Source organism: Bacillus rossius, chromosome 15, assembly GCF_032445375.1.
Source record: "Bacillus rossius redtenbacheri isolate Brsri chromosome 15, Brsri_v3, whole genome shotgun sequence".
Taxonomy (NCBI): Eukaryota; Metazoa; Arthropoda; class Insecta; order Phasmatodea; family Bacillidae; genus Bacillus; species Bacillus rossius.
The window spans coordinates 48096981-48122053 of record NC_086342.1 but is presented as its reverse complement, the minus strand read 5'-3'; the positions used below and the strand labels follow the sequence as shown (position 1 = coordinate 48122053).

The 25073-nt window shown below is 37.1% G+C and overlaps 1 protein-coding gene across 1 annotated transcript in view; it reads right to left on the bottom strand.

The window, feature by feature from the left end:
• Positions 1-24749, bottom strand: part of LOC134539276 (homeobox protein CHOX-CAD) — a 188014-nt gene extending 163265 nt beyond the window's left edge. Inside the window, exons 1-2 of the mRNA XM_063381099.1 lie at positions 24671-24749; positions 8903-9451 (exon numbers count right to left, since the gene is read on the bottom strand). Coding sequence (XP_063237169.1) covers positions 8903-9451; positions 24671-24749 — 628 coding nt within the window. The remainder of the gene's footprint in view (positions 1-8902; positions 9452-24670) is intronic.
• Between the last annotated feature and the right edge of the window lie 324 nt (positions 24750-25073).

Sequence of the window (25073 nt, the reverse complement as noted above, 5' to 3'; positions counted from 1 at the left end):
TTTCATAATTAAAACAGATGATTGGAGGATACTGCACTTGTTTTTGTTACAGCTTTCGTAGAATCATAGCACAGGTGATTTTTCATTTTTCAAACTAAAATGTAAAAAAATCGTTGGATTACATATTGTATGTAAAGAACGAGCATAAGGCTTTAATGCCACAAGTTTGATGTCAGCACTTAATATCCGCTATATACGTTATACACATATGCAGCTAAGCCAATCGAATCGCAATGCTAATCAATACTATAACTTTTAACAACGGTAACTCTAGACAAATACATATTCATATATATATTCATATACATATTCATATATATATATAGTGATACTGTAGATAATGTTTAAAATTGTTAAAAAAAATATAAACAAATTGTTGCCTTATTTTTCTTTAACTCATTGCAAAACATTAATATTAAAATTGAGCATATTAAACAAAAAATAATAATATTCATACATAACTTACAATTTTATTTTCGTATTTTCTAAACACTCATACTATGTTTTGAATGTGTTATGGTGTGTTGTAAAGTGGGAAAGAGAATATGAAGTATTTGTGTGTGTACTAGTTAATATTGGTATTGATTAGTTCAAGTGAGAAGTTTTTCTGGCAATTTTTGAAATGATTTAGTCATACATTTGGTAAACAGAAACGACTAGTTATTAGTCTCAATTTAAGTTGATTAAACTTTTATGATGCAAATTTATCATTCAGATTAAATTTTTATGAAAAGCCTATTTGGATATTTGATAGTAATTAATTATTTTTTATGTTTTTTTCTCCATTATGCGTAAAATTTTATACTTAGGTAACAATATTTTTATATGTCATTCGCTTTGTTAAATGTCATGTAATAATTTTTATGCGTTTTTTTAAAAGCAAAACGTTGACATACTCTTACGTATCCTGTTTACAAATTGGGCCTAACACAAAAAAAAAACTATATTCCAATTTAAAATAAGTCACTTATTATACTAATAATATTGATGAAGTAGAAGTAATCAAGGTGTTACAATTAACAGAACATATGCACAGTGTTTCCAATGCTTTTAATAGCATTTAACTATAGTTCTTATATCCCAGTAGGTACGACGGACTATGTTTCCTAGCCGTGCAATAATGCATACGAAAACATATGGGTAAAAACATAGGTATAGCCACATTGCAGTGAGAATAGGGTGTTAGAATTTTATGAAATTTAGCGTAGCTTTAGAGACAGGTAACTACCATAGAATTAAATAACAATGTAAACCCCCATGTAATGCTATTGTTAAGACTATATTTTGTTCTTGTACTGAATTTTATCATTTAATCATGTTGAAAATGAAAATATTTTTGGGAATGGAGACATTTTTAAAACATAAAACCTTCCAACAATTACTTTCCAGAGATATCGACAGTTAGTCATGTTTGCAAATCAAAGTATTTTTGGATTAAGTGAATTCTAGAAGCTATAAAATGTGGCAAACACTGTCATTCCAGATACCGTGCGACGTTGTTACTTATTATACTAAGAAACGTTAGGAGTTAGTGAAAAGATAAAGCAATTAGGTACCTATATCAGGCAGAATAAAGCTTTGATCGTTTAATATCTTACTATAAACAGTAAAATATGATAAATAAATATAAATGCAATCAGATAAATCAAAAATTTATTTTAAAAATATATTAACCTTGATATAATTCCGTACAATGTAAAATAATGTTGTGCTTTTTACAAGAAAAATTCTTGGAAACCGTTTTTTTAGGTAACGATTTAACTACTAAAACTGCAAATCAGAGCTTCGCAATATTGCCAAGGGTACAAAGCTTTGCGTTGGCAACTGAATTTCCAAGGACTTTACTTGGAAAAGTACAAACAGCTTCTTTATATTGTATATTAACCGAGCATATACCTACGCTTAATTTAATTGAACATACGCCATTGAAGTTTTTGACTGTTTGTCATTGTTGTTTCTTATTTTGCATTCTTGAATTTTTTTCCATGATGAACAGGGCATAATTACGAGGAGCATGCTTAAATAAATGCATTAATTATTTAAAGAACGTATGTATGCTTACGTTACATTTTCAAATTAAATAGGCCTAAGGAACTTTCCACTTTACAAATAACGTCCATTACTTAACTGAACTTTTCAGCAGCGTGCTAAACAGTTACCTAGTTGTTTAAATAAAAAAAAATTTTTCTTCATATTCCCTAAGTTCATACAAACTTCACTTGGATTTTATTATAGCCCCATGGGAAGAAATCTGGATGTCAAAAATTTCTTTGATAACATTCAGTATATTATAGTAAATTGTAATGTAGTCTCACCTTTATAATTTTGGTTTCTTAGACCTTACGAGAATACCTAACTGCTTAGGCCATGAGGCCTGTTTGTTGCCTACAATATCCTGTTACTGTAAAGGTTTTGGTTTTGTATTTAGTAAGGAAATTCCTTGAAAACTCAGTTGCCAACGATATAACTTGTAAAACTCCAAGGCAGATCTTTGTAAAATTTGCAAATGGTACAAAGCTCAGCCTTGCAATTTTACAAGTGATATCGTTGGCAGCTGAGTTTCCACGGACGTTCTTTTTAAAAACACAACAACATTTATTTTTACAGTGAACCGTGTTCTGTTGAAATTTTACAGTCTTAATTTATGATTGTTTTCTAGTTATTCTCGACCCAAACCAAAAGAATAATCGTGACTTTTTTAAATATGCACCACAACCCTAAACTACCTAAATAATAACAAATCCAAGAAAAGGAAACGAAGGTTTAAAAAAGTGTTTTAAAAACATACCAAATTTACCTGGAAAACAAAGTCTAAAACCTTAAAGTAACTGTGACGTTCAAAAAATGTTTTCTGCTTTTTGAAATGATGAAGACATCGCAACAGTTTGATAAAAAAAAACAAAAAAAAAACTCTGTAAGTAAATAGTCATCTTGGTTTTGATTTTCAATCATAGCTTAATGACAGTACAGTTCTCTACAAGCTGTGATAGTATTGGCCATTCAGTTTTGTATGGGTTTTGTTCAATTGAACAGTTAGTTACATATTGGCATTATGCCAATAATTGGATTGCTGTATGTTGGATTAAAAAATCAAGAGTGAAGCGATGAAAATGTATTTATTAATGTTATACTATTGAATAATTAATTTCAGAAATTTTCAAAACTTTAGGCTACAACATAGATAAAATTTTAGTTGCCGCAATAAAATGTTTTTTAAATTAATAATATAGGCACTTTACTTTGTGTTACATTTAAACCAAAGACGCTACCGCCACTCAATTATATTTTACAGATTCCAACAAATACGATGCATAGGATAGGTTAGTTATTTTGTGATAGTTTATTTAATAAAATAGCATAGGCTTTATGTAGCTTATTTTACAGAAAACCCAAACTATGAAATACACGTAATTACAAAGTTAATTAAGGAGAGTATTTCGTTAATCAATATTGATAATTTTAACTGCGCTTTACCGAATTATTTCAAGTAACCACAAGACTGAAAGATTTTAAACGAATATTGGAATTTTTTCGTATGAAAAATTACTGAAGTTAATTTTTACAATATTTAGCTAAACTTTAGTAGAAAAAGAAAGTTAAAACCCAATAAAAGAAAATGTTCAGGGCACAATAATTTCTATTGTTTGTCTACTGTATTAAATGGTAAAGTAGCAACACTTGAATATTCACCCGTAGATCATGAGTGCCGTTAGGTATAAAATAACATGCCTATAAGTACCTTCAACAAGTATCATCATTAAAAGGGTGTTATCCCAAATTATGTGACCATTTCAACCTAATGTTATTTTTATTCCTTAAAATTAAATTAGTAACATGTATCTTTAATTATTTAAGAAAGGTTTTATCAATTTAATAAAAATATTGGTAAAGGTTTTGAGAACCATGAAGACCAATCTATCCTAGAATGAATTGGGAACATGAAATCGTTGTGCTATAGAACATAATTTCAATTAATCTATATATGAACAGTAGGTAGGCCTACTTCCAAAAATGTATTATCTATCCAGCAATGTTGGACCTACTTACTTGTTCTGCTTACTTGATATGTAAGAAAATCTATTCCTGACAATGAGGTTTTTCGGTAAGAAAATGCAGGTTATACACTTGACTGAGGCGATTAAAACGCGGGTGATTAGAACGCTACCTATCTTATTTTATAGAGATATTGTAATATGTATAAAAAAAATTACACAACACAGGTAAATTTTTTTCACGAAAAGTAAATGACTAATTTCTGAAGAATTTGTGAAGATGAAAAATTTGGCGTTACTGCTTGCAGACAGGCTAGAATATATGTCGTTTTATATTTAAAATTAATTTTTATCGGATAATGGTTTTTTTTTAACTTTCTTAAGAGCAATAGGCTAATTAAGAAAATAAGAAAATACATTTCAGGAAACCCTATCAAAACCACACTGAAGAAAAAATTTTGACAGCATACGATGGAAAACTCAAACCGACAAATTTACCTAGGCTACTTGTGGAGTTTACCCTGAACGAATTTGTTGTTCTCTAATAATTGTTAGTTCTTGTTGATGCGTAACTATACATGGCCGCAGAAGCCCTCCCATACGTAATTGTTCTACAGTTTGCCTGAAGAACTCTGACCCACTGACAAATATTCAACAAAAGAAGTATCGAATCAAAAGCATCCTAGTTATGTGTGACGAGTCGATAACCAATAAGTAGGGCCATGCATATTTCGCGAAAAGATTCCGAGACTAGTTATAAGTTAAAACACTGTAGCACCGTTTGTGTTTCATGATTGGGTGAATTTCTTTCAGGTACATGTCGATTGATACAACCCCAATCAGAGTAATTCAGTGCGAAAGCAAACACGTCCTGAGTGGCTCAGTCAAGAAAGGCAACGACTTCCGTCGCAGACGGCCGCCAATCACAAGGAAGAAACAACTGGTGCGGGTATACCTTGTTGCAGTCTAATAGGCGTTCAGATTTATTCGCGAAAAATGACTGCCCCTACCAATAAGCAGGGAGTAGCTACATAGACGATAATGGAGTCTATCCTATAGATCATTGAGACCACGAATTCCTCCCGTACCTAAGCATAGACTACGCATACTGGGTATACTTATATGCAAGTCAATGCGAGGTTTTCACCGCAGGTGACCTTTCTGCAACTAAGGAAGGTTTAAAATTACAAGCAACTCACTCAGTCAAGACTAGTACGAATACCAATAAAAAAATGTCTTACCGAGAAGCAAACCCACCAATTCTACCGATACCTAATATGACATTATTTCATGGTGTCATTATAGGCTACACAGACTTGAACGTAAATAAATCGACGACGTTTGTTCCATTTTTTGCCACATTTTTTTTCTTCCGTCCAGATTTAATCGGGACACAATAAATTTGTATAGCCTACTCGTTCCTGGTTTCTTGAACATTTGGGATATGTAAAAACTGCTTACGATACCAAATAGAATGTAGCCTACTTGAAAATGTGCACTTAACGATTGGCAGGGGCAGGCATTTTTCGCGAAAAAATCTGAACGCCTGTTAGATTGCAACAAGCTATACTGGCACCAGCGGTTTATTCCTTGTGATTGGCGGCCGTCTGCGAGCGAAGTCGTTGCCATATTTGACGGAGCCACTCAGGACGCGTTTGCTTGCGCACTGAATCACCGTGATTGGTTATGAAACGATCGACATAAATTGAAAAGAAACTACCCAATCACGAAACACAGATGACGCTACAGTGTTTTAACTTTCAACTGGTCTCGGAATCATTTCGCGAAATATGCATGCCTAGGGGCATGCACATTTCGCGGAAAGATCCCGAGACTAGCTGAAAGTTAAAACACTGTAGCGTCATCTGTGTTTCGTGATTGGGTGAGTTTCTCTCAGGTACATGTCGACTGTTACAATCACAATCACAGCGGTTCAGTGGGGAAGCAAAAGCGTCCTGAGTGGCTCGGTGAAGCCAGGCAACGACTTCGCTCGCAGACGATCTCCAATCACAAGGAATAAACCGCTGGTGCCAGTATCTATAGCTTGTTGCAATCTAACAGGCGTTCAGATTTTTTCGCGAAAAATGCCTGCCCCTATGCATGCCCCTAATGATTGGGATTTTAGCCTGTCTTCAAATATTAACGTGAATTTGCCATAGTAATTATCACGGGTTGGATATTTGGAGAGTTCACTGTCCTTTCAGTAAAACTAGATAGATTAGACATAAATTATTGTCGACCCGATAGCTAAAATCCATCGGTTGCTCAAGGTGTTTCAAGTATCAAATAGCTTTCTATCTTTTTCGTCTATTCCTTTAATAACAGGATTGGCATTAGCCCAAAACCCAACAGAGTTCCTTGAGACAAACTCTTGTTGAATTGCAGTCGTTCTATAAGAACTTTCGGTGGCCAGATGTATTCGCGTAAAATTTTCCTACATCTAGCAATTATTAGAGCTACGTTGATTAGCAGGTTTATTTAGCTTCAGGCAATTTCATTATAAAAACCAAGTAATCTTAACGTGATAGATAGAAAACGGAAAAATTGGCGGATTCATTTCGAGATATGCTAGTATCTTAACTCGTTCACCTTCACACTGCTTTAGTAATTGGACGACCAGTACATCTGAATAACTCTAAGCCAGTGGGAAACCCTAAACAAAAGAAGTATCGAATAAAAATCATCCCAGTTAACAGGTGTCACAAGTCATTAGCCAATGAGCAGATGCAATTTGCCTGAATACATAGAAGATCGTGGAGTCTATTCTTGGCGTAATTGAATCCGCGAAATTTTCCCGTCTCTAGTAATAGATATAGACTAGAAAAATTTAAAATTACTATGATCTTTAGGATATACTCTATGATCTTCTAGCACTTAGGCAATAACATCTGCTCATTGACTTGTTACTCACAACACCTGTTATTTCTTTTGTCGAACGTTTTTTTATTGGTTCAGAGTCCTTCAGATAAAAAGTGGTTTTAACATTGAAGCAGCAAGAAGGATTTGGATGATAGTCTATCGCGGAATGATTCTGGGAATTTATCCATTGTCGGGTGATATTAGGCCGATACCAAGGCCACATAGCCTTTCCATCATTTCAACTGTCACCCTGATTGATGCAACACCAGACCGCTGGCCAATCGTTTAAGCGATGATTTATCGCGAAAATATTTCGGGGTTACGTAAAGCTGCAAGCAATTATTGTAACTTATTCGTGCTATTTTTGGTTTGGAGGTACTTTTTTTTTTGCTTGACGTATAGGTAGCTAGAGGCATGCAGATATCGCGAAAAGATTTTGAGACTAGATAAAAGTTAAAACACTGTAACACCATCTGTGTTTCGTGATTGGGTGAGTTACTCCCAGGTAGCCTACATATCGGTTGTACCAAAACCAATCACAATGATTCATTGCGGAAGCAAACGCAGTCCTGAGTGGCTCGGTCGAACAAGGCAACGACTTCTCTCGCAGACGGCCGCCAATCACAAGTGAGAAACCACAGGTGCGGGTATACATTGTTGCCGTCTAATAATTGTTTAAATCTTTTCGTAAAAAATGCCTGCCCCTACGCATAGCTGTTTTCGGACGAATCACGAGCGTCCAGGTACGCAACAGCTCATTGGCCCATTCGATAACTGTTGGTACAAGCTCGTTTGTACGTAAAGATCAGTGTGTACAAACAGGACCGAAAAAAATTCACGGGTTACTTTCGTGATATTCTTAGAGACACCTGTATTTCGCGATTTAATTTCGTGTCAAGGTATTTCACAAAACACTGTAGCTTTTTTCTAAGAGTAATGGCAAATTGTGAGGGTGCAGCAGTACGGTGACCACATTCTCATTGGCCCCGTCAAGAGCGGGACGACACCTCTCACCGCTCTCAGCCAATAACCACATGAGAAGAGCTACAGAATTTTGTGAAATACCTTGACACGAAATGTATTCGCGAAATACAGGTGTCCCTAGCTATGCTAAAATTTAAAAAGTGTTGATTCACAGTTAACATGGAAGAATACTAGAAAGCCTCAATCAAAGAAGTATCGAATCACATGTTGCCCTGTCGAGACGCCTAACATGCCAGCAGCCAATGAACAGGGGGAGTTTCCCGGGTATGCAGAATCCATCCTGGACGTCAACAGAACCAGCGTATTTTTCCGTTTAAGTAAGGACTGGAAACATTAGCTGTTTAAGTCACCTGCAGGATGGACCATACATTTATCTGTACGCTAGGAAAAATAATGCTTGTGATTTGATAGTTAGAGGCAGGAAAAATTCGCGGTTTCAATTACCTCTGGGATAGACTCCACGATCATTTATGCACTTGAGTAAATTACACTCGCTCATTGGCTAATGACTCGTGACACCTGTTAACTGGGGTGCTGCTGATTCGATACTTCTTTTGTTGAAGGGTTTTACATTGGCCTAGAGACATGCAAAACTCACGGATTCATTTCGCGATAGGCTAGCATCAAAACAACTATACCTTCGTACCGCTTCTGCGATTGGCCCACATTTAATCCGGGGAACTGTGAGCCAATGGGAAACATTAAACCAAGAAAGTGCCGAATTACGGACAGCCTAGTTGAGACGTCTCACGCGTCAGTAGCCAATGAACAGGTGTCATTTCCGCGAGTATTTAAAGGACTGTGGAGTCCATCCTAGAGGTCGATGAATCCGTGAATTTAGCAGGTCTCTATACATTACTCCAAAGTTTTTCAGATAAAATGTGGCCTAATCACTGAAGCACAAAAAGGCAAATGTATTTGGATTCTAGCCTGTCGCGAGATGGATCCGCGAATTTTTCCGGGTTCTACAAGTCAGTATCTAGCCGACGAACAGGATGGTGGAGTCTATCCTGGAGGGGGTGGAACACCTGGACAGTGTCTGCAGAAGGACAGGGCCTGGGACCCACCTGGGTTGGGCTGGCTCTGGTAGGACGGCTTCTTCATCCACTCGTAGGGACTGCGCACGGGGGGCGGTCTGGGGGCGGCGCAGGGCGGCGACACGGGGCCGGCGGCGGCGGGGCTGGCCAGCTCGGCGCTGCACACGGTCACGGCGGGGGACGGCAGCTGCGCCGCCTCCGGCTGGTGGTACTCGGGGGCGGGCCAGTCGGCCTGCGGGAACACGGCGTGGTGGTGGTGCTGGTGGTGCGAGTGGTGCCACTGGTGGTGCGGCGGCTCCTCGTACTGCGGCTGCGGCGGGTACCAGGCGCCCGCCGCCGCCGGGTAGCCCACGCCCGCCCCCGGGGGCGGCTGCTGCTGCTGGTGGTGGCGGTACACGGCCAGCGGGTTGTAGTAGGACACCATGGCCACCCGGTGGTCGTCCAGCGTGAGGCCTGGTCCGCTCCGCCGCGCCTGCTCGACTGCCGGCCGCTCCCGGGGCTCGCCGGGGGCGGGGCGTGCGCGCGGGGGCGGGGCGTGCGGCCAACATGGCGGCGCCCCGGCGGCCAATGGGCGCGCGCCTGATCGCTCCCGCCGATAAGCCGCGCGCCGCCCGCCCACTCGCGCGCGTTCCCAACATGTCAGCGCGTCTGCTTCACAGCTTTCCGCGGAGGTCTCCGTGTATCACCTTATCAAAAATATAACTTAATTACATTAATTAAAAATATCTCATAATATTGACCCACAACAAGGCTCTCAACAAAAAAAAATTACATTTACTGGAAATCGTAAGAATTTCACAGAAAATGGTTACAACTTTCCACAATGAAGCATTTTTTTATCTTTAAGTCGGATCTCAAATGTTTTTTTTTTTTTTTTCAGTATTATTTTTGCAGTTAAAGAGACTATTCAGAGATACAGAAATTGCGAGTAAGTATGTATAGACCGAAGGATTTTATGCACAGATGTTATTATTGGTTCGCAATTTTTTTTGTAGGTTACACCATACTAGGGCCGTGTGTCTTTCGCAAATGATCTGATAGCACCTAAGGACTGCAAATAAAATATGCCAGTGCAAGAGATTGTTTCCTTTTGATTGGCGGCCGGCTGCAAGAGAAGCTATTGCCTTATTTGCCCGGGCCAATCAGGACGCGTTTGCTCTGCAGTGGGTGGCTGTGATTGGTGCGCTGAAAGTAGACACGCACTTGAAACAACCTCAGCCAATCAAGAAACAGCAGACAATGCTTCATTAGACCATGAATTGAACACACAGCTTGTATAAAAATCTTTTTGCGCAAAATATTTGCCTCGACACATTGCCCTACTCTATGACTGTAAAACCAATTATCATTGTCTACCTGCAAATTTTATGTTATTGTCTACCTCCAAATTTTATATTACTGACAGCGGCCCTTAGTTATGTGACCGAAACTTATTATTTAATCTTTGTTTAACTTACACATGTGATGAGTTTAAAACCAGCTTAAATATAGGTATGTGTATAGAAACAATTTTATCCATAGAAGGAAATTTTGTTAGAAATATTCAGTAACACCCCTCCAGAAGCCTATCAAATTACATCAGAAATGTTCAATACTAATATTAAAAATGTCCTATGTATTTGAATATTCCTGAAAAAAACATAGGCAGGAGAGAAACCATACATAGGTACTTAGACTTTGGTCAATTTATCTACAAATGTACAGGATATAATCTTGTATTATAGGGTCTACCTATGTTAAGGAATGTTACTAAAATTAATTTTAGAGTGCATTACGGAATTCAAAATGTGAACAGTTTAACAAACTGTTTATTTATTTACTTCAAGGAAACAAGTACCTATGAATTTTTGCAGATATCTAATTAGGCTGAGTGAATTTGTTGGAAAATTGAGGGACATAAAATATATTCTCGATTATTACACACACACAACACATACTTATAGGTAGATATATTTAAAAAAATCAGCAAATTAAAAACAAAGTTTTTAGTGATACCAAATAACTAGAGACCGGAAAATTCGCGGATTCATTTCACGACAGCCTGAAATTCAAATAATTATACCTTAGTTCTGCCTCTGTTTTTGACTCACAACTGACCTGGATGACTCTGGGCCAGTGAGAAACACTCAACCGTAGCTGTATCGAATCACAGGCCGCTATGTTGGCACTTCTTCACAAGACAGCAGCCAATGAGAGGGTGGCATTTGACCGAGTGTACGTAGAACTATAAAGTTCATCCTAGAGGTCACGGAACCCGCGAATTTTTCCGGTCCCTACAAATATTATCTGTTAGGAAAGTCCTTGGTCACTAGACCCATGTCTTGATCTTTCTTAAATTAAGCTACATTTTTTAAGCTCACCCACATCGAATCAACTAGCTCATTTATTTCCAAAAACTGTGAAAAACGTTTGAAATGTCTGTTGCACAAAAACCAATTGAAATGTCTGCCTGTAAAATAATTATCTTATTTTTACACAAAATAAACTTGTAAGTGTATAATCACACTAACATCAGTAGAGACCTTGCCATCGCTGTTATACAGATTTAAAGATGCATGCATTTTTAAAATTTACCACAACTATGAGTTAATTTTACTTTATCATTTAATAAATTTGCATTAACACTTAACATGTAAATTTGCAATACTTCCAAAAATGTTTTACATTTCTTTTAGCATATAGCTGTTATTGAACAATGCGTAGCCTAATTTTTATTTCATCACCTAGCGAGGAATCGAACTCACACCATTTTAACCTCACGACCATCATGACAACAACAACTGTCAAGTAATGGGAATATAAGTTTCGCAACCTAATGTAAATTATACGTTCTTTCGTCAGTCTAAATAGTAAAATAAATTGGATTATTGTAGTTCCTTGGTTTTTGTAAATTTACTGTGACAAATTTAATGCACTTTGGCAATGACGTAGCTAAGTTTGTATGTAAATACATCTGCAATGTACTGACAAAAAATAGTACATTAATTAATTTAACGCCAATTGAACGCATAATTACAAATACGTCCGAATGTGTTATTTAGCCTAACACATAAGTTATTAAAATAAAATATTTACATTTGTGAAATTTTACTGAAGCCTGTAGCAAAATGATTATCTAGAAATAGTTATTAGTGTAAAATTACACAAATTGTACCTACTTATTTTTAAAAATCACACAACCATATTTTAAAATTACTTAACGTATGAATTATGTAATTTATAGTAATTTTTTTTCAGTGTACTCTACCAACCTTTCCCAGCCTGGTTAGGTTTGACCATTTTGAGAAAGGCTAGCAGTGGAAGTTGCCCTGAACCTTAGGCTCAATGGTGTCCCACCTCAAGGTTGAAAAAGAAGTTAAGCACAAAGGTAGGCCGACTGAACAACCAGCTCACAAAATAATAAGAAATGTTTTCTTGTTAACTTGGGGGTAATATTTTAAAATAGAAACTAACTCATTTTCAGACCATCAGTTATATTTGATATATTAAAAAAACTTTATGAGTATTACAGTATTACTTAGTTATCTATAAATCTTCATAAACAATAAATAGAATATCATTTGTTACTTGTTACATGTGTTACTTGTTACATTTGTTACTTAAATTAAAAAAAACTATGGGGCCCCAAGACAATAAATAAATTATTAACGTTACTTTAATTCATAAATTTATGTTAGCAAAACAAAATAAAAACAAACGATGAAAAATTTATAAAATGAATTTAGGTAGGTTGTCCACATTTACTGCCGAACACATGCTTCATGCGAAGTATGAAAACGAAGAATCACTTTCCTGAATTCATGAGTGAGTGAATCCCGTAGCCGTCAGAAAAGAGAGGAGAACATCCTCTACTCCAAACAAAGGGTTACAAGTAGTTCATAGCATGGCCGGCATAGGGAAGCACTCCAGATCCATGACTCGTGAGCCGCCAATAGGCGGCTACCCAAACTTGAAACTACCGCATGGATGCGGTGGATAAATAAAGAGCAGAAATTAATACAGTTTTTCACATGATGGTCACCAAGAAGAAGGAAGTGACCATAGATGGCATAACACAGTTAGCCAAACATAGTTACAAAAGCACAATTTAAAGAATAGTTCTGAAAACTGAATAGCACACTGCCTTGACGAAAATATAATTAATTAAACTTTAAAATAATTAAATTTGTTCAGAGTTCTTTTCTTTGATTCTTGATGCACTTAAATTGGATAATAATTATGTGATAATAAAATACAATACAAATAGTTAGAACAAAACATACCTTCACTTAAAGACAAAATTACAAATAAATTACCCCCATAACAGAAATTCTTAAAAAAAAAATAAACCAGCGTTCAGTTTGCCAAAACAAAAAAAACAACACACAAATAGTTAAGCAAAAACGAGTGTACGCCCAGCTGAATGCTGCAATGGCACACACTCCCTCCCTCAAACCACAACATAGCAGGTGGGTGACAACAATCACTAAAACCCCCAAAACATTACTAAGTACCTGACAATTAAAACAAAACAAAATTACATACACACAGCAAAAACTTATTCCACCGAGGAGGATGAAGCTAGGGGAATGAGGATAGTACCTGAAGGAATGGTTGGAGTAGTATTAGGTGGGGTAGTCGCATTGGTCCGCGATTTCCACCAAATAAACAAACTGAGAATAAAAAAACCTACCAAAACTAGGCAAGAAAAGGCTATAGCAATAGAACTTATATAGGACGATGACTCAACAACCGTGTGAGGACGCAATAGGTTAGCAACATCTTTAAAAGAAACACCACTGGGTTGAGAAATTAGCAAATTATTTATGTCCTTAACCAAGGAGGTATTTAATGTTAGGTTAGGCAAAATGGGAAAACTTAAGTGACTTAAATTAAAGTTAAATTTTGGAACGTGTACAGAAGGTAGTGATAAATTCAACTGTAGGGATGAGCTAACAGATCCAAAGGTTCGAAAGAACGGACTTACTATATCACAGTGTGAAGCATTGCTAATATAACCACTGCCCATTATGGACATGGTGAAAGGCTCAAAAGACATGGTAGAAGTTCTACACAGAAACGTAACATCAATAGAGTGGTTGGTAGTGAAGATCCATAAGGAGTTAGTTTTTTGAAAAAAGGGAAGGTCCAACGGGACAATGGACTTATCACAAAATTCCATAAACGATCTGCCGAGGAAAAGATTAAATTCACAGTTATCCATGTGGGAATCAAAAAACGGAAAAGTAGGAGGGCACAGGATTATACCATGTTCCTTACAGTCAGCAAGTAACTTAGAGTTAATTGGTGCGAAAAGTTTCCTATCAGGACTAACCAGTAAAATATCATGAACATTAAGAAGTATATAATGATGTAATTTAGAAAAGAAAAAGGGAAAACTAAAAACATTATAGAATTCAAAGCTGCTGTCTTTAGTAGCCAAGGGTACATTAACAATAACTTCCAAAGAATGATTATAGATCACTGCTTGAACATGACAAAGACCATAAAATAAGTGAAGATTTTCAATAGAAACTGGGGCCAACATATACAATGGCAAAGAAATCAAGTGCTGAATCTTATCTAATAGCTGAAGGAAAACATTGGGTACTACTAAGGTTGAGCTTAACTTTCCATGCACACTATTTTCAATGGCTAGACGTAAGTCACACAACTCAAGTCGTGCGCTCGAGAGGGTTTCACTGACTCTAAACAGAAGGGTATTTAAATCAATTCTGAGACTTATCATCATCATCTTATCCCAAACTTCATGAACGGTGCTGTTAAACAACTTAAAAAATTCATTGTAGCTGTCCAAATAATGCACTGCTAAATTTTTAATGAGTTTAGTATTATTAAGCACTCTCTCTTCCAAATCCTTGACAACAATCATATGGTGGAAAACACTGGTAGCAATATCTTCTTGATTTGCTGTTACTGATTTTAAACGTTTTTCTAACATCACTAGGTCATCATTATCTAGAGTTCCAAAAACTGTTTTGAGCACTGTACCTCCAAAATTAAATAAACCACGTCTTTCACGTGTGTCCCTTCGGGGCAAAAGTGAGGTTAATGCTAAAATTTCTGTTTTGTATGCTAAAAAGTTCTCCCTGAGCTGCGGAATGACAAAAGCAAAATCTTGATTCATAGAAGATTTTTTGGAAGACTGTTCGTTATTAAGTAGAAGAACTTGATTCAATGTTGTTTCCAGCTGTGCACTTTCATCGTGTAAATTAAGTAGATCAAAACTCAGCACAACAGAATAGTAACTATCCGAAAAATGTATCTCTTGACCTTTCTCAAACAGAACACCAGATTGTAATTGTTTTACCGTGATGTTGGCAACCAAGGCGTGGATGCATGTGAGAATGCACAACCGCCCAATCATGGCGCAGAAGCACAACGTTGTGAGTCATACGGGAAATAAACACAGGGACACTGGAACATGAAACCAAAAGGGACCAAGGTGGTAAATAGATGACACAAAAAATTACTTAACATAACATCTACTATCAAACCAAATTCATTACCCTTATACCATAAAAAAACTAACAAAAAAAAACTTTATTCCCTTAAACTACATAATAAATATATCAAAGGTTGCAACCGACTTAAAATTAGTACCATGGGTTTTTTACTTATCTCTTCTTGTTACTTTATTAACTAACAAAGTGAATATTATAGGCCTATACATGTAAATTAAAGTTTCCTGGGTTGTCAAGACTAGGATCGGTGGGTGATCAGACCACGATCAACTGAGTCACAGACCCGAATGAAAAGCAAACCAACAGTGAGCACAAGGTTAGGTTCTGCAGCACCTAAACAATGTCTACTCAAACTGGAGGTGGAGAATAACATCTCTTTAAATGTGAAATGTGTGCTCTAGTCACATATGCTCCTGAGTCAGGGTTAACTAGGCTTACTGTGACTGGCGTGAGAAAGCGTTGGATTTGAAAAGGACCTGACCAACGAAATGACAATTTTGCCATTTTTTTATCCACTGCTTTGCTTGTGGGATGAGCCTTGCAAAGAACTAGATCACCTCGTCGAAAAGGATTGTCTATTCTATTCTTATTATATTTTAAGCGGCTCCTTTCGTGAGACCGTTTGAGATTTTTAAGGGCAGAGGCCCAAACTTCCTTAATATTTTTAGGGTTTTCTGGCAATAACTCTTTCAGACACCAAAGATTAGATAATGGGTTGTTTGGAGCAAAAGTGAACATTAAATTGAACGGTGTAGTTTTGTGAGATTCATGGCGGGAGTAATTGAATGCCATTTGAAGCCAAACTAAATTTTTGTCCCAACTACACTGATCTTGCGCATGGAAAGCGATTAACGCTGATCGGAGGTTACGATTGAACCTTTCCGCATGCGAAGGTGGAGGGTAGTAGGGTGACAAGGTAATATGGCGTATGCCATGGGTGAAACACATGCTCTTAAATAATTTAGAAGTGAATTGGCTACCATTATCAGAGACGATAGATGTCGGAACGCCAAAGTTTTGGAAAATACGAGTCTGAAGAGCTCGAATTGTAGATGGTGCATCTGCCTTTCTTAAGGGAATGAGCCAAACAAATTTTGAAAAAGCATCAACACAGACCAATAACATATTGTTTCCATTTTTACTTCTGGGCAATGGACCTACAAAGTCAATGAATAATTTTTCCATAGGTTTCTCAGATACTTCAGACGACAAGAATCCCAATTGTGTGTTTTGAGCAGGTTTGCTGAGGGCACAAAGACGACATTGCTTAACTCTGTTGGAAATTTCACCATGCATACCTTTCCAGACAAAATGCTTTCTTATAGATTCGATAGTTTTGTAAATACCAAGGTGGGCTCCAATAGGTGAAGAATGAAAGTATTCAAACACCACAGGTTTCAAGACTTTAGGTAGCACAATACGTTTCTGATTATGGCGAATTTTAGAATAAAGGATGTCTTTAGATAAAAAATAAGGTTTCTGTGGAATTCCAGATTTAATTTTTTTAACAATATTACTCAATTCCTCATCTTCTTCCTGGTAAGACTGAATGTTTTTGAATGCCAATGGAAAATCAGTCACGAGGACTTTACAAAAGTTTTCGCTTGAAGGTTTGTTAGATTGGTTTGTATCAAACATACGTGAAAGGGCATCCGCCACAACATTTTGCGTTCCTCGGATATGCTGCACCTTGAATTTTAAAGAGGATATTCTCATGACCCAACGACCAATTTTTCCTAACTGTCGGGGATGAGCCAAAAGCCAAGACAAAGCCTGATTATCAGTTTCCAACAAAAACTCTGCATGCTCTAAATAAGGCCTAAATTTGTCGATACCAAAAACAACAGCTGAACATTCAAGTTCATAAATCGTAGACTTCTTTTCCTGTTGAGTGAGAGTCCGGGATGCAAATGCAATAGGTTGGCGACAACCATCAAATTCTTGCGCCAAGACTGCTCCTACTGCTGAACCTGAAGCGTCGGTTTGTAAGATGAAAGGTTTTGAGAAATCTGCCATACGAAGAATTGGTGGACTTATAATGTCATTTTTTAAAGATTCAAAAGCCTTTTGCTGTTCCTTTCCCCATTCGAACTTAACATTTTTCTTTCGTAAACTGTTAAGGGGAACTGCCTTTTCAGCTAAATTTGGAATGAACTTGCCAAAAAACTGAATCATGCCAATAAATCGGGCTATGCCCTTAACATCCTGTGGTGGAGGAAATTCTCTGATAGCTCTAGTGCGCTCTGGATCAATAGATATGCCTTTATATGAAATATTGTGGCCAAGAAATGAGATTTCATGAACAGCAAATTTAACCTTTTGCGGATTCACTGTTAAACCAGCCTTTTCCAGGCGAGACAAGACTTCTTTGAGATGCTGAAGATGCTCTTCGAAATTTTCTGAATACACAACCAGGTCGTCCAAATAGTTGTACACAAACTTAAATTTTACATCATGGAAAATTTGATCTAATAAACGTGTGAGAACTTGTGCACCCGTGGCGAGACCAAAAGGCACACGTGTAAACTGATAAAGGTTCCATGGTACACAGAAACTTGTGATTGGCTTAGACTCATTTTTTAGAGGAATTTGATGATACGCTGAATTTAAGTCAATGGTAGTAAAATATTTTGCTTTAGAAAACCAATGAAATGCTGAATGTAAATCTGGCAAAGGCACTGACTCAATCTCAATTTTCTGATTAACACGACGAAAATCAACAACCATTCTTTGTTTACCATTGGGTTTCGGGACCAAGAAAGCAGGAATAGCATATTGTGAGGTAGATTGCTCAATGACTCCTTTGTCTAAAAGTTGTTGTACCTCATTTCTTAAAATATCCATTTGTGGAGGTGCCAGACGATAAGGATGACTTTTAACATAGCTTTTATCATGGAGTTTTATTTCATATTCCAGAAGTTTAGTAAGGCCTAAATCTGAAGTTAAAACTTTGGGAAACTGTTCACATACACTTTTAAGTGCTTGACGCTGTTCATCATTTAAATGGCTCAAAGGATCACAAGTATTACTACCGTTTTGGTCAACACTGATTTCGGCAAGATTATCCTGACTCTGATTACTATCTGTAAAACATATCTTGAGATTTTTTTGAAATTTAAAGGAAATATTTTTTTCTTGCATGTCGAGAATAAGCCCAGACTTAGACATGAAGTCTGCTCCAAGGATAAAATCTAAACCAATATCTTTAGAGACTAAACAAGGGAACTTCCATGTAAAATTTGCAATTTTCAGCTTAATGATAGCACAACAAACTATCGGTAACACATCATTTGAGGCGGTATAACATTTAAAGTGACCTTTCTCAACCGATTTAACTAGTTTTGCCTCTTTCAACCTTAAAAACAAACCATGTGAAATAATAGAACGTGAGGAACCTGAATCTACAAGAGCCTGCACTTCAAAAGTGCCAAAGGAGACTACAATCCGAGGGACTGGAACTGGATTTATCCCCACCAAATTAGGAGAATTTATGTTAGAGACAGGGTAAGGCTTATTTTTACTTCCAAAGTATTTTTGAAAAGAAAGAGCTGATTTGGTTTGCCGAAACAGGTGAGCGTTATATTGCGCATTATTTAGGCTAGGTTTGCAGGGTAAGCGGCTCACCTCGCGTCCCTGCTCTGAGCGTTTTTTTGTTGCAACTTCCTACATTCTTTAATTTTATGTCCAGGGTTTTTGCAAAAATAACAGACCGGCTTCTGGTCTGAGTTCACCTGATTTGCAGGCATTTTATACTGCTTTTGTCCACTAGCAGTACTGTTGACATAAACACGATCAGATTGTGTAGGACTAAATGAACCAGCAAGGTTCTTGGATTGCTTGAAACTTGATGACTGAGGAAAATGTGTATTGCGATGGTAGTCCGCAAATCTGACATTCTGGGAATGGATGCACATCCTATCAAGTTCAGAAAAGGAAGAGGGTTTAGACAGAAAGACAAGTCTAGATCGCTCTTCAGGAGACAAACCATCTAAAATGGTATTTATCACTTCCTGCTCTGAGACTTGTAAACGAAAAATGGCAGCTGCCTCCTTCACTTCGTTTACATAAACTGCAAGAGGTTCACCTGGTTTTTGTAATCGATTGAAATGGCTCAGCTGAAGCTGAGTTAATAACCTAGAGGGAATAAAAAAACTCAGGATATCTTCATGGTACTTGTCAAAGGTAAGATTTTGAGAAATGGCCAAATTTGTTCGCTCTGCCAAAGGACCTAAGGTAAAAGGGTAAATAATCTCTAGCAACTGAGCTTCATGTAAGGAGTTGCTTTGACGTAGCTTCACAATGAGCTGAAGAAAATGAAGAAACTTAGGTATATGCAGACCATCGGTAGCTGGGAAATCCTTTAACATTTTTTCTAAAGGGTGGGTTAACTTCCCAAACACATTGGAAAATGAAACTTTATTACTCAGCGCTGTTGCTTGATGTGTACTTGGTACACCACTGAAAACAATGTGTGCGTTAGCACTAGCGGGCTGTTTAGCAGAAACATAGGTTAGGTTAGGTAACGTGACAAGGTTACCTGTCATACTACAAACAGGTTCAACATCCTGTTTGGAAGGACCTGGAACAGGAGAAACATCTGGAATTTGAGGTAAGGAAGTAGGTAGTGCCAACCTACCAAGTTGGTCACACACTTGTGCAATAGATGACACAGGGGTTAGGTCACACAAAAGCGAAAACTCAGTTTCAGATTTATTGAGGATATCACCTAACTTTTGAATCTCAATCAGTATAGTTTCTAATGATGCAATCTGCACCTCTGACAACTTAGGGGAATGAATGTCCAAAAGGCACTGGACACGTCTGTTTAAGTGGGCCAAACGGTTTTTGACACGAGGTAAGGTGCTTACGAAATTTTCATCATCCAAGTTTGACACTAATTCCTGCAGTACCAAAATTTTACTGGCACACAGATTAAATTCATCATTGGGATTCAAATTGACCAACTTGTCACAATCAACAGTCAAATTACTCTGAAGTGCCGTGCGCAATCGTTTGCGCAAAACTGCAGCAGTAGTGTCCTCACAGGGAACACCACGCAATTGACATTCAAATGCCAATTCATCTTTAAGGAGAAACTCGGGAATCAAAGTAGCCATAACGAACAAACAAAAAAAAATAATACAAAACACCAAAAGAACTACCAAACTGCTGTCACCCCCAAGCCATGCAAGGTTCCAAGGGAGCAACACATGCAAGCTAAAAAAAAGTTACGCATGCACAACACAACACCCAAGGATAAAACACCAGAACCATGCTCTGCTACCAAACTTTCTACCAACCTTTCCCAGCCTGGTTAGGTTTGACCATTTTGAGAAAGGCTAGCAGTGGAAGTTGCCCTGAACCTTAGGCTCAATGGTGTCCCACCTCAAGGTTGAAAAAGAAGTTAAGCACAAAGGTAGGCCGACTGAACAACCAGCTCACAAAATAATAAGAAATGTTTTCTTGTTAACTTGGGGGTAATATTTTAAAATATAAACTAACTCATTTTCAGACCATCAGTTATATTTGATATATTAAAAAAACTTTATGAGAATTACAGTATTACTTAGTTATCTATAAATCTTCATAAACAATAAATAGAATATCATTTGTTACTTGTTACATGTGTTACTTGTTACATTTGTTACTTAAATTAAAAAAAACTATGGGGCCCCAAGACAATAAATAAATTATTAACGTTACTTTAATTCATAAATTTATGTTAGCAAAACAAAATAAAAACAAACGATGAAAAATTTATAAAATGAATTTAGGTAGGTTGTCCACATTTACTGCCGAACACATGCTTCATGCGAAGTATGAAAACGAAGAATCACTTTCCTGAATTCATGAGTGAGTGAATCCCGTAGCCGTCAGAAAAGAGAGGAGAACATCCTCTACTCCAAACAAAGGGTTACAAGTAGTTCATAGCATGGCCGGCATAGGGAAGCACTCCAGATCCATGACTCGTGAGCCGCCAATAGGCGGCTACCCAAACTTGAAACTACCGCATGGATGCGGTGGATAAATAAAGAGCAGAAATTAATACAGTTTTTCACATGATGGTCACCAAGAAGAAGGAAGTGACCATAGATGGCATAACACAGTTAGCCAAACATAGTTACAAAAGCACAATTTAAAGAATAGTTCCGAAAACTGAATAGCACACTGCCTTGACGAAAATATAATTAATTAAACTTTAAAATAATTAAATTTGTTCAGAGTTCTTTTCTTTGATTCTTGATGCACTTAAATTGGATAATAATTATGTGATAATAAAATACAATACAAATAGTTAGAACAAAACATACCTTCACTTAAAGACAAAATTACAAATAAATTAACCTCATAACAGAAATTCTTAAAAAAAAAAAAAATAAACCAGCGTTCAGTTTGCCAAAACAAAAAAAAAACAACACACAAATAGTTAAGCAAAAACGAGTGTACGCCCAGCTGAATGCTGCAATGGCACAGTACGAGTAAAACTTTGAAAAGAATCGTTAATTTACACGGCAACTGTAAATTTTTACACCAACGTTGAGTTTTTAGAATAGCGTATTTGGTGCAAAATTACAAGATGTTAACGTAATTTTGCACAAGGAATGTTGCCTGATAGGCACACAGAGATAACAGTCGGTAACTTTACACTTGCTTATAGTTTTTTTTTAAATTTATACTGTTTGTGTAAAATAACACACTTCTTTGGTGTCTTATCATCCCAACACGTGTTATTTTACTTTATGATGTTGCAAGTTTATTAGGCCACTGTGGGTGTAACACTATCAGAAGAACAGTTAACTTACACGGAAACTGTGAATTTTTTACACGAAAGTAAATTTTTTTTAGAATATCAACCAACATTTGGTGTTAATTTACACTGGTGATAAATTACACTGTTGACAAGAAATGCGTAAAAATACACAAACTGTAATGTTGTTGCCGAACATCTGGAAACATTTTTTGCGCGGGGGTGTGGAATATGTACCTACCTACTAACTCCAGAGTGGTTTCAGGAGAAATAGAAGAAGTACCTACCGTTCCAAAAACATTTGGGTTTGTTACTCCGAGTTATTTTTTCACCACTGGAATGTGACGAACATCCAAAGAGTTATAGTTAAGTTAAGTGCAGTAACTTAGAGGGCAGTTGTAAGAAGTGTAATAGAAACCTGCGATGAATATGCAACATTCAAGTATTTACTTTCACCAGCAAGCAAGGCAACTTAGAGAGCGCGAAGTATGCAGGTGTAAGCAAACCTTATACTGAAAGTATTTATTCGCAGACAGAACAGAAGACTCCCACCGAAGCTCTAGTAACTACAGGAAAACGAAGTTGAGTAATCTACACGTCTATCGAAACTATTAGTAAAATTTTATATATAGGTATGTATATATATATATTTTTTTCAATTTTATTTATATATATAATTGAAAATTTCTGGCAAATACATAGTTCGGAAAATGAACTCCACGTTTTCAGAAGGTATTGTGTGCACATTTGCATGTACGTATGTGTGCAAGTATTTTCATGTTCGTGTAGGTATGTGTGTGTGTAAATGAGCGTAACTGTAACAGCAAATAGTTTACTTAATTCATTGTAATTATAACCATCCCAAATTTGATTTTTTTTTAATTTAATGGCTTTTACATAAAAACCATTTAAAAATCTTCTAGCTATAAACCATCTTCTTGGCTTTAGCTTAAGACCACATCCGATTAAATAATGTTTTCCTTGACGTTTCGGCTTGCCACGTTACAGTCATCTACACCCAAGAAAAAATAAGTTCTTTAATATATTTGTGTAAATATATATCTTTTTATAAAATCAAATAGGTATATATTTTTTTAATTACAATTTTATTTTCCATACAAAATTTCATTAAATGTAGGACGTAAAATCTGTGGATTGCGTTTAAAATTTGGAAGTCGAGCACAAGGATATTAACTTGAATATCATAGTTTCAGAACACAAGGAAGTGTTAGGGCAGATGAACTGAATCATTTGCATTGAAAGATACATAGCATATAACTTATGTATATAGTCAAAAATGTTAAAAACAGGTATATTTCGCGTAATATTCAACTTGCGTAGTATTAGAAATTAAATGACTGTAAATAAATATATTAATTTAAATCTAAATTGAATGAAATATATTCGTAATAGGCGAATATTTTGAATAAGCTGTAGCCATATGAGATATGAGGTGTTTTCGGGAATGAGTTTGGTTTGGTTGTTTAGAAAAAAAATGGGCACCAAGATTAGTTATTGATCTAATGCAGTTTTTCGGACATGCGCCATTACAGTCTGTGTCTGATGACGGGAACAGATGTCAGTTCCCGAAGCGTCGCAACTGTTGTCACTGGAAACCTTCTGTGTTCGTCAGTGCTATCGTTGTTGTGTTGTCCATAGTACTTGTTTATCTTCATCGCTGTGTTTATATTTTTGCTGCGTTTTCCAGGTTTGTTGTCTGTCTGCATTTAATCTGTCTCGTCGTTGTTAGCCTACTGTTTTCGTATGCGTCGTTATATTATTTTTCATGAATAAGTTCCTTCAACGGAATTCTTGTGCAGTTTGATATTTATATGTTGAAAATTATTTGTCCGTGCTGTCGTTTGGTTTCATCGTTGTTTACGTTTGTCTGACATGAACTGACTCAGTCTTGTTTTGTGTGAATTTTTTATCTTCGTATTTTTTATTAATTTTATTTTTTCAATGTCTGGAATTTTTCTATGACAAACGGTTTAAAACTGCAATGGCGTATGTACAAAAAAAACATCTCCATTGCATGAACCATTTAAAGATCGTGGCAAGCTGAGTCTATCTACGTCCCTATGGTCAAGCAGCATTGTTCAGGAAACACTAGAACACACGCGTGAAGCAGCAGTTGGTTGTCGTTTTAGTGTTGGTCAGGTGCCTGTATTGCGTGGTGAGACTTGTGGTCGTTCATCATCTAGTCCCTGGAGCGACGGAGGGATATGGACGTGCTACTGGGTGACGGAAACTTCTCCGCACAGCGTTCGTTTCTGTGTCCCGACGGTTGGAGGTGACAGAGGTGACAGAAAGAGGTGGAGATGGCAGAGATAGAGGTGATAAAGGTGGAGGTGACAGAAAGAGGTGGAGGTAACAGGCAGAGGTGTAACGGACAGAGGTGGAGGTGACAGAGTTAGAGGTAACATACATACAGAGGTGGAGGTGACAAAGGTGGAGATACCTAACAGGTAGAGGTGGAGGTGACAGAGGCGAAGGTGACTGACAGAATGCTGGCCTCATACCAACTGTGCGAGCAGCAGGCTTCGAAGAGGACGTGATGCGAAGAGTGCAGCACGCAACACGCACCAGTGCACGTGTAGAGGCACGAAGGGCTAACACATTCCAGGGAACTGTCGTGCGAGATCTGGGGGAATATCTGACACATTCACTCCATCTGCAGAGCGAGCAGGCCGCGGTTCCTGTGGAAGACTGCCGTTGGAGCGAGCTCATGTACCTCGAGAGTTCGGCCAGTGCATTCTGTTAACCGCCGAAGCTTCATTCGCCCTGCTGTAGAGACATTTGTGTCATATAAGTATATTATAATTGATAATGGTTTTATTCTAAGCACATCTCTCACTTTAATCAGGATCAGCTCTTGCATGCTTATATGGTGCTTGTTACCCAGGTGTCTGCGTAGCAGTTTGTCGTTATACGTTTTTTTTTTACCGAGATTCCTCGAAAACCCTAGGGTTTAGTGTAATCACACTAA